Consider the following 20,090-nt stretch of genomic DNA (forward strand, 5'->3'; position numbering starts at 1 on the left):
TGTTCCAAGATAATTTTTTCCCTTTTAGGAGCTGTAGTTGAGTCCTTGTTTCGCAGGATTGGGATGGTTATCACAGATTACCAACTGGTATGCTACCAAGATTCTCATCTTCTAGTTTTTCTTGAAATTGTAAATGTTGTGGATTCATAGCAGTGCCATTGTTTTAGTTAGTGGTTTTATTTGAGTTCATTCTCACTGAACTATGCCAACAGCTTGAAAGTCTCTTAGAATAGCGAGTTTGGTATATACTGTTTAGGTTCTAAGATTTAAGCTTGTGTGTGCATTTGTCTTTTGTGTCCGAACTCATGATGTTTTAATTGCTAACAATTAATGAGTTTGTCTCTTATCCTCTCTTGAAAACATCAATTCTGTAACAACTTCTAGCATTCTTGGAACAAATCTGGAGTGCCTTAGCTTTCAGTCTGGGCATGGTAGCACATGTCTATAATTTTAGTATGTGGAAGACAGGCAGAGGAAGTGCTATGACTTCAAAGCCAGCCCTGGTTGCATATTGAGTTCCATGCAAGCCTGAACTATTGAGTGAGCCCCTATCTCAAAAGCAAAGCAGAAAACCAACCAAACAAATAAAAAAAAGATCTTTCTACATTTTATCTTGTTAGGGAAGTTTTAAACTTTTAAGAAAAAATGCTGGTTGGTTCAAATGGTAGTAAAATGTTTCTTAACTCTCGTTTTGGAGCTGTGTCATGTGATAATGTGAACTCTCTCAATTCTTAGGGCATGTTTTTTTCTGCAGTTTGCTTAACTTACACAGACATAGCATTAAGCAGTAGAGTTTACACAGACGTGCCTGGCATTAAGCAGTAGAGATATAGATATACACAGAACTGGCATAGAAGGTAAAGCTGTTGTTGAAGAATCTCTGAAGATCTATAGAACATAAATCACACTAAAGTTCATAATTTCCATTTTTTCTCTATTCTATTTTTTACCTAACGGGATGTGGCCTATCCACATTTACCTGAAGTCCATGCATTTAAATGTTAATCTGTCCAGAAACAGACTTGTGGAAACACACAATAATGTTTTGCCATATATCCGAATACCTTACATCACAGTCAGGCTGACATAAAGTTAACTATAACTGTGTGTCAGAAATTTTAAAATCCAACATTCTATAATTATTTCCTTGCTGTATGGGGTAACTCACAGGCCTCTGCCAGTCACTGTCTCCGTTAAGACATGAGCTACAGGCATGCTTTCCTTCATCTATAATGAATGTATTAGTCACCTTTTAATGAGCAAAGTGTTGTTCTGGGTGGAGAAGTAGAATTCTGTTCTATGAGCAGTTGGGAAGTCATTGGAAGGGTTTCAGCTGAGGTGTATAATCAGCACTTAAAAGATCATATTGACTCTGGTGTGGAAAGTTGCTTTGAGTAGGGCAAGCATAGGTATCAGTAAATGAATGAGTTCAGAAATTTTTATCGGGCAATGATTTAGCTGCTCAAACTGAGTTGATGGTAGGAAGCAAGGCAATATGATGTCGTTGGGAAAGTGTTCAAAGAGTGGCTAACAGTTATCAGAAACCTGACGTCAAGAAACAAGGCTAAGATTGTCAAGTATGCAGAATCCTTGGTTCTTAGGTTGTATCTTCACTCTCATCACGTTATGAAATAAAATGATGAATATTAAAAGATAACCAATATGCAATCATGAAGTATCAATACTCAACCCATCATTTCCTATCAATCTTGACTTAGAGGAAATGGGAAGAGCATTGAAAGACAGTAGCCTAATTTAGATGATGATGATGGTCCATTCTAAGACTTCTATGGAACAAGCCCAGGCAGAACAAGGTAGACACATATACTCCACACATAGTTATGATAAAAGGATATCCTGTCTGTGGGCATTCAAACGAGAACCACTAGTATTTGGCTGCATCATGGCAGGGCAACCTCTCTTGTTCTGATAACAGCCTGTGTTTCTCCTCCTGTCTTCTCTTCTTAGTGATACTCTGTCCAGAGTGCACATTACAGGGTATAACATATATAACTATCTTTTATATAACATATCTTTTAGACTACTCTTCCACCTCCTGACCTGACTCTTCTTACTCAGTCTGGAAAGTTTCTTCATACATATTCTCAAACACCTCGATGTCCTTTCTGCAACTCCATTCCCTCCCAGAGTTACTTGCCGTCTTCTCTCCTGACACCGTCACTTAGCATTTTGTATTATAATTGCCTTTATCATTTTGTCTCCATTACTGGAAGACAGACATTAGTTGAGCACACACTACATACTGATGTTACTGTTGTCTTCATTAGCCAGGACATTAACCAGTACATTACCCCTTACACGTCAATGCTTTTAAATAGTTTACTCTGTATACTTCATGAATACCTACTTTAAAAACTTTTAAAGTTTAAGCTTATTCCTTAACAATTTTCATACATGCATAATGGTTATACTCACCCCACTCCCTCTTAACTCTCCTTCATGAACCCTCTTTTTCATCCCTAGAAGGCTTTTTCTAAGACTGATAGCCTTTTTAGTGTTTTGTGACCCATCTAGGTCAACCAGGGTCTTGTGCAACCATACTTGGTATTTTCATTGAAGTCTGGTAGATTTTCTAGTAGGTAGGCAAGTGAAGGCAATAACTCCCTATCTGCCAGAATTTACCTGGAGCTAATAGGTAATCCATGAGTTACAGGACTCTGTGAACCTGTTCCCTACCAATGCTTGACTATTGGTGATCTATTTTTTTTTTAAATAAACCTAGTGTAATAAACTGCAACTGTGGAGGTTTGTGATTGTAATTTTTGTCTTCCCCAAAACATAGTACAGATATCTTCTATCTCTTATAGTCCTTGTGGCCCGTTTGCTACAGAACTCCTTGAGCATTGTAAGAGATATGTATCAAGAGATTAGTATAAGTATCTGTGTAGGGCCGAGCAGTTAATCATCACTTCTCATTAGCATCTTGAGAATTCATGAGCCTTTAGTTTCAATGTCATTCAAACAGGAAGAGGTGCTTTCTAATTTAAGTAAAGGAAGCATTTGTCTGTAAACAATATTTACTAGGCATTATTACACTGTATCTGTTTAACTAAACAGCAATATTAAATTCCTGCCTAGGCCTTGGGATCTTCCCAGTCATAGGTTTTGGGCAGATTTATAGTTATCAGGCATAGGACTCCTCTGGTACAGCAGCCCTCCACTCCAATCAGAAAGTAATTGTTTCATCTGAAATAGTCAGGCCACTGTTATACAACTCTGTGTGTGTGTGTGTGTGTGTGTGTGTGTGTGTGTGTGTGTGTGTTGCTTGTTCAGTTGGTATTGTAGTTTATAGGGTTCAATGATGGGTTAAGAGTGTGGATACAGTATCTTACTCAGCAGCCTGCATAGTACCAGCTAGCTACCAGGGAAGCTTCCACCTCACAAGTTATTTTTGAAAGCACTAATTAGTGACCGTCCCCACCAAAAATCTTTAAGAGTAATTCCTAAAGGCAGCACAATAATATTATAAAACCAAATCCTTAAAATTTTTTCTGGCTAAAATTTAGCTTTATATAAGCAGTGTCTGAAAGTGGTCTTGTGTTTTTAGCAACCATTCTATAGGCATTTTAGTGGTTTATATTCTGCATATATTTCCTGGCGGAACAGTCAACAATGCTCGTTTGGTTTTGTTTGTTTGCTTTTTCTTCCCAGGGACCATAGTTTTGACTACTTGGAGTTTCGTCTTTGGATTGGCCTGTGGTCAGCCTTCATGTGTCTCATCCTGGTGGCCACTGATGCCAGCTTCCTGGTTCAGTACTTCACCCGTTTCACGGAAGAAGGTTTCTCCTCTTTGATCAGCTTCATCTTCATCTATGATGCTTTCAAGAAGATGATCAAGCTAGCAGATTACTATCCTATCAACTCCGACTTCAAAGTGGGTTACAACACTCACTTCTCCTGCGCTTGCCTGCCACCTGACCCAGGTAAGGAAACCTTGGGTAGAGCTTGCACCTACACTCTGTGTAGGAAGCTGTGAGCTCCTGCTTGCAAAGTTTCAGTAGAGTGTAATGTTCCTTTGAAAGGATCTTACCTGATTTTCTCTGAGGAGTCATAGTACTGAGTTTGACATGTAAGGTATCTGAGAATGGTATTCAATGTGACAGTGACTTCAGGATCCCTGGGATGGGACTGAAGCCAGCTCAGTACTTGTGATTACCTCAAACTGCAGTATTTACAAGGAACGGATGTCTACATTACCCTTAGTTTTATGAGGTAACTGGGGAGGCTCCGCCATGTATATAACGAGTCTAAAGATCAGATGAACCAAATTCACTAAACTTCTATTTCACATTTTACTGTATCTTGATTGCTTATGAGAATATCTTCCTTTAGGTGATGTTTAAGTAGATTATCTTAAATTATCAAAGAAAAAAGAAATACTAATTCAGTTTATATAAGTTGAGTCATGAAATTTAAAAAAAAGTTCAAATTAGAGACATATAATGGATAAGTGGTACCTTTTAGTTTAATTTTAGTGTGTAATGTCAGGAAGGAGGGAAAGAGAAGCTGAGAAGAAAGGAAGGCAGGTAGCAATGTGAACGTATATATATGTTCATACACATACATGTATATATATACACACACACACATATATATATGTGTATGTATATATGTATAAATACATATATGTATGTGCATATATACATACATACATATACATAAACTAATATATACATATATACACATATATGTACTTGTACACATATACTCATATATACTATATACATGTGTTTATATATATAAATGTATATATATATATATATAAATCTGCTACTAGTATGTATGTATATATATTCATACATATACACACATATAAATTAGTAGCAGATTTATATTGTAAAGGTAGGAGAGATTAAGGTGACATTTGATTGAGGCACATGATAATTTATAATTTAATATCCATCTTAATAGCTTCATATCAATCTATTCAAACTTAAGTCAGTATAAGGTTTTTTTTTAAATAAATATGTTCAAAGTCACATGAAATACTTTTTTTAGAATAATTCATCATTGGTTTATAGAGCACAAGGCTATGAGGGCCTACTCTGAGCAGATACTCTAGATTTGCTACAATAGACAAATGGATTGGTGTCCATATTCTACAATTTAATGACAATAGTATTGTAGAGACCATGATCTACAGTTAGCTATAGGTTGGTGTTATCTAGAGTAAAAATTGGTATGCATTTCACACTTTTTGAGCTCTGCCTAATGGATTGAGTCCAATAGAATCCCGAAGGGGGATCAGCATGAATGTAAAGTGTATTTATGGAATATCCACTTTCACTCCTGGATTCTGAGGCTCAGTATCCTGATTCTTCTATTCATAGCAAAGTAAGTGTGATTGCACGGTAGGCCAGATACAACATGCATATGGATGTAAATTAAAGGGTTTTGTGCTTGTGGGAGGCTGTGTGCGATTACTTCCAGTTATGCTGTTGGTGTAACTCATCCTCTGAGAGACTGAGAATATTGATTTTCATCTGCATGGTGAAGAAAGAAAGTAGCATCTCATGAGTAACTGGCCATAGTTCAACTGCGTCTCTTCTTGTCTAGATTGAGGATGATAAAATACATTAATATACATTAATATAAAGCCTGTACTTAAGAGAAAGGCCGAGAAATTCTTTGGGTTCAATACTTAATACTAAAAAGAAGGAGGAAGAGGAGGAGGAGAAAGAGAAGGAGGAGAGAGAGGAGGAGAAGGAGGAAGAAGAGGAGGAGGAGGAGGAGGAAGAGGAAGAGGAAGAGGAAGAGGAAGAGGAAGAAGAAGAAGAAGAAGAAGAAGAAGAAGAAGAAGAAGAAGAAGAAGAAGAAGAAGAAGAAGAAGAATATTGACATATTGACAATGGGAGTTTGAACTTTTCTATTTATTTGTATACATACACACACACATACATATGCAAAGTTGACTTGCTACACAAATCTGAGTATACATTCAGCAAGGTTTTCTAAAAGAAAATAATTGTTCCTTAATGTTTTGTGGTCTGAGGTGTTTGTGAAGCTGGATGAGGGCTTTGTCAGTACACTGTCATGCACAAAAGAAACATCTGGTCTTGGTCCCATTCTACCTGTGGCTAATGGAAACTTTCATTATTTCTTCTAATTGGATGGTGGCCAAGTTAATATAAGACTAAGAAAAGCATCAATGAATGTGTTCAAGTTGAGAGAGAGTAGGGGGCAGAGGTAGAGGGAAGGATAGGGAGAAGGAGGGAGAAGAGAAAGAAAAGAAGGATGGGAACAGAGAGGTGGGAGAGGGTTTTCTTTGAAGTTCCCCTTCCATGAGGGTTCTTTGTATAAAAAGTTGGCACTGAAGGCTGTGCCAGCTTCACATATGCAGGTTCAAGATGCAAGATTATAGCTTTCATCTACCTGTGTCCTCTGGTTCTGTAAAGCCTCAGCCCCAAATTGCTCTCAGATCATCCACAATTCCCCTTCCCTCTAGTCAGCGTCAGTATAGTTCTCATGTTTAAGTACCAGTTGACTGATGCCAAATGTATGACTGGAGCAAGTTCCTCCTCACCACATAGCTTGGTCTCACCTACGACTCTAGGATGTGGTTAATAATAGCACCTTTTAGAACTGTCTTAAAGAAGTCAGATAAAGTGGTGCATGCCTGTAATCCAGATCGTGGGAGGCTGAGGCAGGAGGATTTTAAGTTCTAAGCTAGCCTGGGCTATCTAGTATTAACCTTTTATCAGCCCCTCCTCAAATAAATTAGTACAGATAACTGTGCTTAGAATATTTTCTAGCATGTAGTCAGTAATTAAACACTACCTGTTTCGTTACTATTGCTATTATTCATTACACTTTAACCTTCGGTATGAGCGGCAGTACAAAGAAGCTAGTATGTATCATTTTTCCTTCTCCTCATACACCATTGGGTAGTTGGGCTATTCTGGCTCCACATTGTTGGTTACACTTAGTTTTGTGGTGGTGGCACTCATGAAATGTATACAGGAACTGATGATGGTCTAAGCATGTGGAGTTGAAACCTGCTTGTGGTTTGGAAAAGGGCATATAAATATGTCTTAGTCACTATCCTATTGCTATGAAGAGACACCATGACCAAGGAAACTCTCACAAAAGAAAGCTTTTAATTGGGGAGTGGCTTACAGTTTCAGAGGCTCAGTCCATTGTCCTATTGTCGAGGAGCATCTTGGCAGGCAGCGAGGTGCTGGGGAAGTAGCTAAGATACATCCTGATATGTAGGCTGAAAGGACCACTCTGGACCTGGCTTGGGGTCTTGAAACCTCAAAGCCCACCCCAAGTGATACACTTCCTCCAATAAGGCTACATGTTTTAATCCTTTTCAAATAATGCCACTGCCATAACTAAACATTCAAATATATAAGCCATTCTTCTTCAAACCATAAGATATGTGCATTTTTTTGTTATCAATTTTATGTGTTTTCTAAGCTCTATAAAGTTAATAACTATAGGCTGGGCATGGTGGAACACACCTTTAATCTTAGCACTTGAGAGACTCAGGCAGCCAGAGCTCTCGGTGTTCAGGGATAGTCTGGTATATGTAGTGAGTTCCAGGCCACCCAGAGCTACACAATGATAGCCTACTTTTTAAAAAGGAAAGAAGGAAGAAATGAAGGAAGGTAAGGAAGGAAAAGAACAAAAGAAAAGAAGTACATGACTATATAGTTCCTATTCAACACTTACCCAACTTTCCCATAACCTTTATAGTTGTGATAGCAAACTGCAAAGACTCATCATAAATTACTTACTTCTGAAGAGCAAAATGAAGGAGTGTTAAGGAGAGAGCATGTTAGGGAGAGTTGCACATACAGCTCAAGTAAGAGCTCTAAGAACAACAAAAGGCTGGTCTTTCATCACGACATGCACACTTAGTAAAATAATTCAATCAATGAGTCAATAATATTTAAACTGGCGGGTGGCTTGTTTTTCAACACTGGGGCAGTATGTAACAACAAGCCAGAGCAACTGCACAGATGGAGCTGTGATCTTGCAAATTCAGATTTTACAGAAATGGAAATATGGGTCAGTAATCTCTAAGAAGACTCTATTCATGTCCACAATACCTTATGGCCTTTTAAAATGTTTTAAATTTCGTTGAATATTTCATACATGTATTATGCTTTATTCTTCAAGATTTTCACAATACATAAATAAAATATATTTTGATATCTACACGTTTCCCTGCTCCAACCCCTTCAAGACTCTCCTACCTAGTCCTTCTGCCAAATTCTTGACATCTTCATTTTTGAAAACATGATCCATTGAGTTCAATTCATGCTTCTCATGTGTGTAAAGCCATCTGCTGGAGTGTAGGCAACTTACAGAGGCTACATCCTAGATGAAAACAGACTTTCCTTCCCTCAGCAACTAACATCTGCCAATCAATCCTCAGCTATGGTCAGGGGTATTGTGAGCTCCTTCCTGATTCATGCTATGTTTTTGACTGGCTTAGTCTTGTGTGGGTTAACCACAGCTGCTGTATATTGATGTATGTATCAGTGATATCATGCATTGTATAGACATAAACATTTAGAAAGGGGTTTGACCACATGACCATTTAGCAAAACAATAACAGTGGGTTTGCCTCTGGCACCTGTGACTTCCCTAGCCATGGGTTTTTGACTAGGCATGATCTCTTTCCTATGAGGCAGGCCTCAAACCTAAACAGAAAGCAGTTGGTTATTCCCAGTAACAGACATACTACTATTACCCTAGTGGTCATGTCTTTCCTGGTGTGTCTGTATTGTAATATGCAATGTTTGGTACTGGGTGGCATCCCTAATGTCTGCTCTCCCTAGCCTGCGTAGCACCTCCAGGTACAATGAAAGCTGGGTGGCAGGAAAAGACACATCCATCGTTTCTAGACTGCCTTCTCTATGTCCTTCAGTGTCTTCAGAAATAGGCTTGTTCCATCATTGCAACCATGAACAATAGCAATAATCAGTATTGTGTGGGTGCCTTTGTGGCCTCTCTGACCAAGAACTTAGACGACAGTCACCAATGTTTGACACTGAGATTTTCATTGAACAATTCAGATCTTCCAGGAGCAGTGCTGTGTGCCCATACTTCTGTTCAAACTCCTTTTCTTTCTTTTTTTAAAAATAGTTTTTTGAGTTTTTACATTTATTATTATTTTGAGACAGGGTTTCTTTGTATAGCCCTAGCTGTCCAGGAACTCTCTTTGTAGACCAGACTGGCCTTGAACTCAGAGATCTCTGTGCCTCTGCCTCCTAAGTGCTGGGATTAAAGGCATGCATGACTAATGCCTAGCCTTAAAATATTTTTTAATTAACTTGTGAGCTAGATTGTTTCCACAAGGTTTCTTCATGAATGTTAGTTTTGCCTCAGTCACTTCTTCATTCCTCCTTTCCCATATCCCTGTACACTCATATCACATGTGTTAAATTTTGTCTTTATGAAGACAGCTCTGCCTCTTTCTTTTCTTCCTGGTTCTTTTGTTTTTTAAAGAGTTTTTTTTTTTGATGAATAGTAGTGCTTTAGCTGTAGATATATATGTGTACTATATGTGTACCTAGTGCCCACAAAGTCCTCTGGAATTGTAGTTATAGACAGTTGTAAGCCACCATGTACTTGCTCAGAAACTTGGTTCCTCTGCAAGACCAGCAAGTGCTTTTGACTTCTGAGCCTTAATCTCTCATGCCCCTTCCTGATTCTTCTTGTTCTTGAAAGTTTCTGTAAAATCTCATCACTTCCTGACTGACATTTTCTTTACGAAGACTCGTGCCTCTCTTTTAGCTTCTGCTATCGATTGGTAACTCAAAACATATGTCTTGTTTCACTGAAGAATTAAAACGGAAAATGAGCCAGGAAGTTTGACCTTCATGTGTAGATACATGGGCTGTATACTCACATTTTCTTTGCTCAGACATGATGCTAACTGATGTAGAGATAGTAGATCTGCTTCCCATAATGCCTTGATGGTTGCGTAGCATAAGTATGTAAGAAAGAGAATAATTCAGAAGCCCAAAGTGAAAAAAATGGTTAGTTGGAAACAGTTCACCACATCCCAGGTCATTACTATCCTTCCTGTACCAAGGAAGTCATCAGTTGACTAAACACAGATACCACATAGCAGTATGACCATGAGATAGACTAATTATCTCTTTGCTCCATAATCTGCAAACTGTGTTCCTATGGTGACAGAAGGTTTGTTATTAACATTAAATGGCACAATGTATATATAACTGCTTGCCACCAGTCAACATTGAATCAAAATGTCTTTTTTCATAATTCTCTTTGTCTTATGGGAGAAGCCTCGTTCAATCTTACAATATTCTTTAAAGAAGTTTAAACATTTCCTTCTTTTCCCCCGTAAGCTTTTATTGCAAGCTGAGCATGGAGAGCTGTTGATAACCAGTGTGCTATTATAGACAAACAGGAAACACTTGCTCCTGTATCTAAGAGAAGAAAAGTGGATTTGGTTCAGTACATGTGGAGTATGTATCACTATTCTACTGAGTCTAAAGTCTTAAGAACATTGTGTACTATGCCCATAGTCATGTAGCAAAGGGCTTTCAAGTGTTAGGGGGAAGATGTTTAATTCGCCTCAAGAGAATCTATATAATTCATCCAGAAACATGAGTGCTAGGATTTTTTTTTTAAAATTGAAAGCAAACATGGACATCTCCTTAAACTCACTTTCAATTCCCTTCCCCAACTTTTTTCTTTCTCCTTTATCAATCATCAGAAAGGTATTGGGAGTCTACTTTATTGATTTTTTAAAGAATTATGTTCCTTAAAATGATTTGGATTATGTGCATATATAGACACAAACTATTTTTTTAAAATAGAAAACAATTTTCAGCAGCATGTTCTGATCATTTTTTAAGAAGTGTTATGTTATAAATAGTGTTAATTATTTTCAAATGACCAGAGGTCCAGCTTCATTTGACCCAGATTTTAGAAATATGTTTTTAACTCTAGTCACTCTGTTCATTTGCATAATGTGGAAAGTTTATGATGCACACATGCTCAAGGGTGTGTTGATAGTTTAGAAAAGGTCAAAATGAATTTTCTGACCAGGTGTTGGTCCTTTATCTGGAGGAGAAAGAAGCTTTGCTAAAAACGATAAATTATAAAAGCAAGAAAAATAGCCTCAGGGGACAGACACTGTGTTGCAAGCAGACGGGCTATTGATTCGTTGTTAACTGTTCCAGAGAGAACGTGCTTAATAATGGATGAGTGATTAAGAGGAGAAAATTCTTTCTCAGACATCGAATGCATCGCTGTCTGTAATCTCTCAGAGTAAGCGATGGCCTTTCTCCCGGTGTGAAAATATACGACCAAACCAAGTAACTGAATTAGCTCTGCTCTCCATGTCCTTGCCTTTATTTTATTCAAGCATGGAGAGACATCTGAATGCTCTGAAGTAGTTGTCACTAAGACAGAATTTCACTCTTACTGTTTTTTACATAATTTCTCTCTTAGCCTAATAGATGGATACCATAACATGTGGTCTCCCTTGAAATGAACTATGTGGTTCCTTATGAATCCTGTGGGCCAGCGGTGTGCCCAGCATGTGTCTCACAGCCCAGGCGTAGAAAATGAGGAAATATCGTATGATCCTAATTTATCTTTTATGAATGGTGCCATATTAAGTGCAATTTCTCTTTTATGGTGGGTCATTCCTTTTTTTTTTTTTATGAAGTCGGTTTAAATCATAAAGTAATTGCAAAACTTGAAAGTGTAAGTTACATTGTACTGTTCCTGGTACTCGCTCTTGGAATAGTGATTTGTTAGCACAGTTGATGTTCTGGTCATTCATGGTCATGGTGACTCCTGCAACACCCATGAGTGCCCCAAACACCATCCCTCCAGGATCCTTTCATTGTCCTAACCTATATTTTAGCAGCTTTCCTGTGATGCTTGTAGAGACAGGAAAGGGGGCAGGAATGAGTTTGGATTAGCACCAGATCTGGAAATATTCTCTAGCTTTTGTGTTTATATAAAACATGTATTTGGATGAGTTTTTCTGGAATGATGTCTGTGGCACATTGGGAACATGATGATGGGTAGATATGGGGGAGACATTTCTGTGGAAACAGTGACTAATCATATTCCACTTAGTACATCCACTGTAACTCTGCTCTTTAACAAGGAGCACAGCATCTCAGGCAAACTTGTGGGAAGAGTGTCTGTAGCTGAAGACAGGCTAACTAAGTTGCTAGTCAGCTCAGGCACTGGGTTTAGTAAAAGTACTTAGGAAAATGGAAACAGTAACCAGAAAGTGTAAAAAGATATATAACTTTGATTTTGGATGAAGAGCAGAGAGAGTGGTAACCAACTCTTAGCTGTTTCTCCCTGAATTATCCTGATTCGCTTTGCCATTATCCACAAAAGCTGTTTTTGTAGACTCGACTTTGTCAAGAGAAGTGGTATAATCAAATTTTCCAGGACCCTGAAATCAATGACATGCTCCTGTAGCAAGAAGGAGATCTGGTTTTATCTTATATCGGTTACCCACTTACTTGATTTCCTGTAAGGCAATGCTTAGAGGGGAATAAACCACTGAAGCCTGATAATTACAGAGTAGCCTTCAGATCCTCCTTATTTGCAGCTCTGAGTTACTGTAGCCATGACACGCGTTGTGATGCTGATTCAGATTAGCCTGGTGTTTAGTAAGCACCACCCAAATGGCAGGCATTTACCAGAAAATTTCGACAAACCTATGTTTAAATAGCACAGTATCTATAGATTTAATCATTGCAAAACCTTTGAGAAGTAGCTGATATTCCCGCCCCCCCAAACCCCCAGATCAAGTTCTGTTTTCTCCAGGTCATAGAACTAATAGCGAAATTAGCACCATTTACTTAGCTCTGACCTTGAAACTTGAAACTCACACAGTGCTAACAGTTTTGCCTATGTTCCATTACTGAATCTGCTTCACCACTTTATGGGATAGTTAGATTCAAATCTAACTACAGGAATGAAAGGCCGGGTACTTGGAAAAGTGAAGTAGCTCCTTTAAGACTAGGGAAGGAGTTACAGGAAGGAGTTTCAGAGCCCTATGTTCAGAACATGGCACAGTCAAATTTAGGCCAGGACTGCTACACCCCTCTCTTATATGATATGTTGCGCTGTATAGCCACATCTGCCTGCAGTAACCAGTTGTTGCTCACATTTGACCACGTGGCCTTTAGTGAGCTTGTCCCTCTTCCTGTTGCTATAATTCCCGCTAGTGTATAAAGAGTGGATGTATGGATCCTTGGCGTCAGGTCTGTGGTGAATAGGGAGGGTTACCTTGTATCAGAGGTGTGTCAACACTGACACATGCCCCTTCCTGAAGCTGAAGCCACTCTACCTCCTGGCTCTTTTTCCAGACTTCTCTATAAGCACTGAGAAGAAAGGGCCAGCTTGAGATCGAAAACTGACAGACATACAGCCATTCCAGAGGATCAGCTCAGCTTTGATACATATGGAGATAAGGAAGACCAAAAAATGAAAATCCAGACGATGGAAAAGCATGAACCTGTGGGAATGCATGGCATAGAGTAGACTGACCTGGTGATGACTGGCTGGACCTAAGTTAGCCAGGCTCTTAAATCAAAGAGTTGCACTTTTTCCCAAGCCTTGGTACTGAGCCGAGAGTGAAGACAGAGTGCAGCGTGTCTGGGCTTTTCCTTTTGACCTTTTCAGAATCCTAATTAAGGATATTGCAGATGCCCTATAAATGGATCAGTCTGCAATTGGATGCCAAAGTGTTTATACTCTGTCTAGATCTAAATGGTGCCCAATGGCCCTTGTAGATCAAGAGCCCAGCTGTGATCGATCATTTTCTCATCAGTGAGCCTAAAGAAATTTACTTTTAATCTCATTTATGGACTCCACCAAATCCTGCCAGTGTAAATTTATATATATATATATATATATATATATATATATATATATATATATATACATATTAAAATAAGCAAAGAGAGTATATAAGCAGAGAGTATTATATATGTCTTCCTGTTCTCTAGATACTTCTCTTCTGGGATTTTTAGGGCCAGTGTACTTTATTAGTTTATCTCAGACAGACACTGAAAATGTAAAGAAATATAATTGAGTGGAGTTTATACATTTCCAATACTTGGGAGCAGTGACTGAACGTTCAGACTCTTATTTTAATTTCTGTATTATCTATAATGATTCCAGAGTTAGAGTCTTACATTCCTCCCTCCATTCTTTAGCCATTGTTGGGATGCAGAGAAGTGTGTTGCAAAGAAACTCTCAACATCCTGTCATAGGAAGCTGGTGAAGCTGGGCTGAGAAGTTAGCTGAGAAAGAGCAGCCTGCCAGACATTGAACAGTGCCTGGGATTTCCTGAGTGCTGACTCATTGGTGAGCCCTGTCCCACCTTGAGTCCTGGTCCATTAATATCATCATCTAGATTTTGATGAATAGGAATGTTGGTAGAAAGGAAAGAATACAGAATTTAATAAGGTCCACATTTGGGTGATCCCCTTGATTGCACATTTAGAGATGGCATCTCTCGTGTGGCTCGCCTTACCCAATATTCAAATCATGTGAGGATGGTTACTTGTGATGTGTTCTAGGACTATTTATTATCTATTTTTTGAAACATAGTTTCATGTAGCCCAGACTGGTCTCGAATTTGCTACATAGCCAAGGATGACCTTGGGTTTCTGATCTTCTGCCTCCAATATGCCGCCTCCTAACTAGGTTCTTTAACTACCATAACCCAGGTCTTTCTACTATACTTGCTAGACAGACACTGTATTGACTATGATAAATCTATAGACCTATATCTTGCTTTAAAAATGAACAAATTGAGTATTATAAGATGTGTTAGTTAGGGTTTCCATCGCTGTGAAGAGACACCATGACCAATGCAGCTCTTATAAAAGAAGACATTTAACCGGGCCTGGCTTACAGTTTCAGAGGTTCAGTCCATTATCATCATGGCAGGAACCATGGCAGCCCATAGGCAGACATGGTCCTGGAGGAGCCAAGAGTTCTACATCTTGATCCACAGGCAGCAGAAGGGGATTGTGTCACTGGGAAGAGCTTGAGTTTATATGAGAACTCAAAAACACACCTGCACAGTGGTACATTTCCTTCAGTAAGGCCACACCTACTCCAACATGGTCACACCTCTTAATAGTACCACTTCCAATGAACCAAGCATTTGAACACATGAGTCTATGGTGGCCATACCTACTCAAACCACATAAGAAGATGTACTTTGTTATTTTGTTCAAGAACAAAATGCTACTATTAACCTAGCTTTGTTAATAGTACTTCACTAACTTTTTTCTTTTTTTAAGGATTCTTTTCTTGTTGCTCAGGCCAAGCATTCGTTAGCCTATTTGACTCTGTGGGATTTGTGATGAAACAGAAGAAGAAAACACACTATGTGTTTCTGCTAGGGAGGCTGTGGTAGGCACTGTCTTTTGGCTAATAGTCTCCTAAAGCCCAGACTTTAGTGACCAGAGTAGATTTTATGGTTGACCCAAACAAGGACCTGGGCCAATCATTTACTCTTCCTTTAGTCTCTTTGTCTTGTTCATTTCCTTTGTATTTACTCTCAATCATTTCCAGTGGTGAAACTCCTCATTCCCCAGCTTTGTTAATTGACCGTGGACTGTGAATGCCTGTGAGTTAAGACTCAGACCTTGTAAACCCTGGGAATGAGTAGTGAAAAGCTACGGTCCTTCTGTCCTTCTCATGGACCTCTCAATTCATATTTCAACTATCAAACACAGTCATGCATCTCTCCTTAAAGGTTTACATAGACAAGCTCTGAAGTACAGAGAGCTAAAATGACAGTCTGGAGTTTCACTGGATGGGGGAGAACCAAAAAGAAATTTTTCAATTGAATGTTGAATAAATGATATGATTCTCAGATAAAAGCTTAATAGATGTTGTTTCATATTGCCACTAATTAAATATATTCTCTGTGTAATAGCTTAAAATAAGAGTCTATCTGATAAAATGAAATGTTTCAATTAAAATATTACATTTTAATATTTTGACCCATAAAATAACTAATGAAATGTTTCCAAAGTAAAGGTTAGTTTAATTCTTCAGCGAGGCATATCTTAAACCTAGAAATGATGCCTAATTATACGAAAATGTTTTAAAAGTTGATTGTATATATTCATCCTCATTATATTTTTATCATTCCTTTAATGCTTTTTCACCCAGATTACAAAGATTTTATCAAGTGCATTTCAGTTTTCCAAACACTACAAATTACGTAATACTTAGTTAATCTTCAGAGTTCGAGGATTTCACTGTACCTGAATCCAGGAAGTGGCTTAGAAATTGGCAGGCATTTCTCTCATTAGCAATTATATATTGAATATGTACCAGAGACAGAATTATAGATAGTAAAAACATTAACATAAGATTCTGAGCTTTTGTACCTGCTCTCAATTTTTGGCTCTGTGTCAGTTCTTCTCAATTAGACTTCCTTCACTTCTTTTCTTCGAAGATAAACCAGTAAAGCACTAGAGTGTTACTGATTAAGAAAACAAACAAAATTTAATATCATCTTTTAAATACCTGCTATACAAATCTGCTGAAAGTCTTGTTTTATTTAGGTCTAAGAAGAATATGCTTATAATATTCACGCCATTGCAGAACTTTTCATGCCCCTTTCTGTGTTTTAAAAGTCATTGTGTGCTTAGTTTATTTGTATTTTATTTTTCATATTAAGAAATTGTCCTTTTCTTACAGTTAATCTCTCTGTATCGAATGATACCACACTAGCCCCAGAGGACCTGCCGACTGTTTCTTCTAGTGGCATGGTAAGTGACTTGATATTTCAAACTACCTACACAGTTTAGAGCGTGTGCAGGCTGCTATGTGGTCTCCATTTAGCCACGCTGATCATCCTTGCCCATAGGGAGAACAAAAAGAAGACCAGCTTTTAGTTAGTTTTAGTTTCATTCCCTTTAACAAATTTAAAACCAACATTTATTCTTATAACATTCTTTTCAAACCTTCTTAAAGACCTAACTGCTATTTATTGTGACCTTGAAATATTTCCACAAGGGCTAGGAGAGTGTTGGAAAACAAGAGCCAGTGTTGTCTGCTTCTGGCCTGGCTAGGGTCTTGTCTGGCTGACCTGATGGCACTGTCCTCCCTTCACTAAGGGTGCTCTAGACCAGGACATTTCCCCCATTTCTTAGAAAGGACTGAGTATCCATCACATGGTGTCCTTTCCCATGGCTTGTAACCAGGGACCTTTAAGGCCATGGAATTAAGTTTTTAAAATGAGCTGTTTTTCATGGAAGGTCACAGGCTGGAAGACAACTTTTATATTGGGGAAAATGAGTAGAAAAAGCGCTGTTTCAGGCTTCTGATTGTTCCTTCAATGCCAAATATGGAAGCCAACCAAAGAATATCAATCTCTCGGTTACAAAGACAGAAAACATAATACCTTGTATTGAGAGAGTGCCCATCTCTCAGGAGACCAGAACACTTCTGCAGATATTGTGCAGCCTGTGCCCACAGCATCTCTGAAAGAGATGCTGTTTGTGTCCTTCCTGGGCAGCTCTTACATGACAACTCCCCCTCAACCTCCTGCTGTCTCTCTCTTGCTCTTGGATTCTCCTCTGGCTTTTCTGACTTCATTCCTTACCTCTAGAATTTTCAAACCTCATGTCTTTACTCCTTTATGTTTCATACTTTTTGTGTATCTGTTTGTATGTATCTGTGTGTCTGTGTGTGTCTCTCTCTCCTCTCTCTCCCTCTGTGTATATGTAGGGAGGCAGTCGGCAAGAACATATCTACATGTTGAAAATCACCATAGAAGAATTCAAATTTAATTTCTTTGCCAGCTAACCCAGAAGGATTTACCTAAAATAGAGGAGGAAATGCTTCCTTCTAGGTTTTAAGATTTTCTTAATTAAAATTCTTTTTGTGCTTTAAAAAGAAACCAATAAAAACCTAAGTTCATTGGAAACTAAAAAATTTAAAGACATTCGCTTGTACATTGCTTCCTACCCTCACAGATACCACAGGGGCCAATTCAGCAGATAGACAGCACTAAGCAGATCAACCGCTTGCAGCCAGTGTTACTGTCCTTAGATTTGATCCTCATTGGCCTGTGGTCCCCCTGTAACTGTGACAAGAAATAGAGAAGAATTGATGGCTATAACTTCTGCGAGGCACAAGTTCTGTTTGCTGAGCCATGCTGTCTCTGCTCCCCTGTACTTTTCCTGGGACACACAGTCATCAAGATGTAATTTCCTTTTTTCCTTCATCTGTAGTTTAGTTATGAGAGAAGGTGCAGTGAAGGTGACTTGCAGCCCCTGGCCAGGGAGCCTTCCTCTCCTAAGGCTCCAGGAACCAGGTGTTAGAGGAGGAAAAGCCTGTCCCCTCATCCTCATTAGCAGGAAGACCAGCTCTCCTCCTGTGCAGTGGGCATGTCTCAGGGCCAAGAGCAGGGAAGAGGGTGTTCCAGGAACTGTCAAGGCATTGCCCCTCCTAAGGATAAGGGTAGTATTTCCAAGTCTTCTCCTTTGTTACTGGAATCATGTCATCCTCACTTCTGCTGCTTTTCCTATTGATTCCTTACTGGTTATTTCTCCACCTGGCAAACAAATTCTTTACATCATCACTGAAAAGAAGCTTTGAGAGGTGCTGTAGCTTGTGAACACTCTACCTCAATGATTTAGGATCTATGGCTTCCAGCTTCGAGGTCCAGGAGACCAATGTCAAAATCTTACATCAGGATGCCTGAGAGGTGTCTAAAAGAATCGCTTAGCATTTGCTCCTTAGGTGAGAGATTCCTCTGTTTGTATTTATGTTCATCAGGGGGATCCCTTTCATACACAGTTCTGACTTGGTAATTTTGGTGGGTTTTACAGCAGCATATTCCATATACAATTGAGACATAGAACATTTCCTGTGTCTCAGAAGGCCCCATGGAAGTACTCTGTTGTCTTGTTTACACCCAATCTTCCTGAGTTGAGAAAGGTCATCCTTCGCTTTTCTGTTGTCCGGCCCTTCAGAGGGCAAATGTTTTAGTCCTTTTAGAAGTCATGGAATGGAGTGGATGCCCACCGCGCATGGGTCTCTTTTACTATGAGGTGCTTGTAATATTTCAGAGTTTATTTAAATTTCTTCACATCTTCATCTCTGGTGGATGTTATGCTCTCTGATTTCGCAAACTCCCTTGCTTGTTTTGCATGTTAGTCTGGGATTCGTGATCCCAACTTTTCAGAAAGACAATCTTATTCGCAAGAAGAACAACCATGAAACTTCACCACTTTGTAAAAATATGAACAACTGCAGCTCAAATATATGCTGTATAAAGTGATTGGATAATACACAAATATAGCTTGCCTAGGTGAGAAAAGCCCTAAGTGAGAAGATCAGCTACTTCTCCTTAAAGCTCCTGTCTGTAGTATCCCTGTCAATCAAGAACACTTATTTTACCAGTCTATATGTATTGAAGAAGAGTGTAGACCAGTGGCTCTCAGCCTTTCTAATTCTGTGATCTTTTAATACAGTTCCTCATGTTGTGTTGACCCCAGCTAAAATTATTTTCCTTATTACTTCATAACTATAATTTTGCTACTGCTATGAATCATAATTCTGTGTCTTTTAGTGGTCTTAGACAACCCCAGCAAAAAGGGTTGTTCAACTCCCGAAGGGGTTGTGACCCACAGACTGAGAACCACTGAAAAAGACATTTATTATTTATATACTCATTGCTTGTTACACTCCCCAATGGAATTAACAATCCCTACACTGGCGATTCTGTTAATAATAGGACTAAGAACCATTACAGTCACATAATTCTACCAGATGGTCAGCCAAAGAAACAATATTGGTTTGATGTGATGTACCTTCTGGGTGAGCAGAGCAGTTAGCATGCATTTTCATGGGAAACAGAAAGTCATATTAATCTTACACATGGCATCCTTGTTGTTTTCTCCCAGTTCAGGTGTACAAAACATCCTGTCCTTAAGTATGTTTAAGTAGACAAATGTTCCAACTTTAAAAATATGTAGTGGAAAACTTCAGATATGCACTGAAATCAAAGAGCAATGTAGACTGCCACATGCATGTCACCTGGGCTGCCACAGGTATGTCACCTG

At 38.8% G+C, this 20,090-nt stretch overlaps 1 protein-coding gene across 1 annotated transcript in view; it reads left to right on the forward strand.

Moving 5' to 3' along the window:
• Slc4a4 (solute carrier family 4 member 4) overlaps positions 1 to 20,090 on the forward strand; it is a 325,511-nt gene that overhangs the window by 246,149 nt on the left and 59,272 nt on the right. The window contains exons 14-15 of the mRNA XM_028752664.1: positions 3,673 to 3,944; positions 16,717 to 16,787. Of these exons, the coding sequence (XP_028608497.1) occupies positions 3,673 to 3,944; positions 16,717 to 16,787 (343 nt within the window). The remainder of the gene's footprint in view (positions 1 to 3,672; positions 3,945 to 16,716; positions 16,788 to 20,090) is intronic.

Source organism: Grammomys surdaster, unplaced genomic scaffold (assembly GCF_004785775.1).
Source record: "Grammomys surdaster isolate TR1022 unplaced genomic scaffold, NIH_TR_1.0 125928, whole genome shotgun sequence".
In the NCBI taxonomy this organism is placed as follows: Eukaryota; Metazoa; Chordata; class Mammalia; order Rodentia; family Muridae; genus Grammomys; species Grammomys surdaster.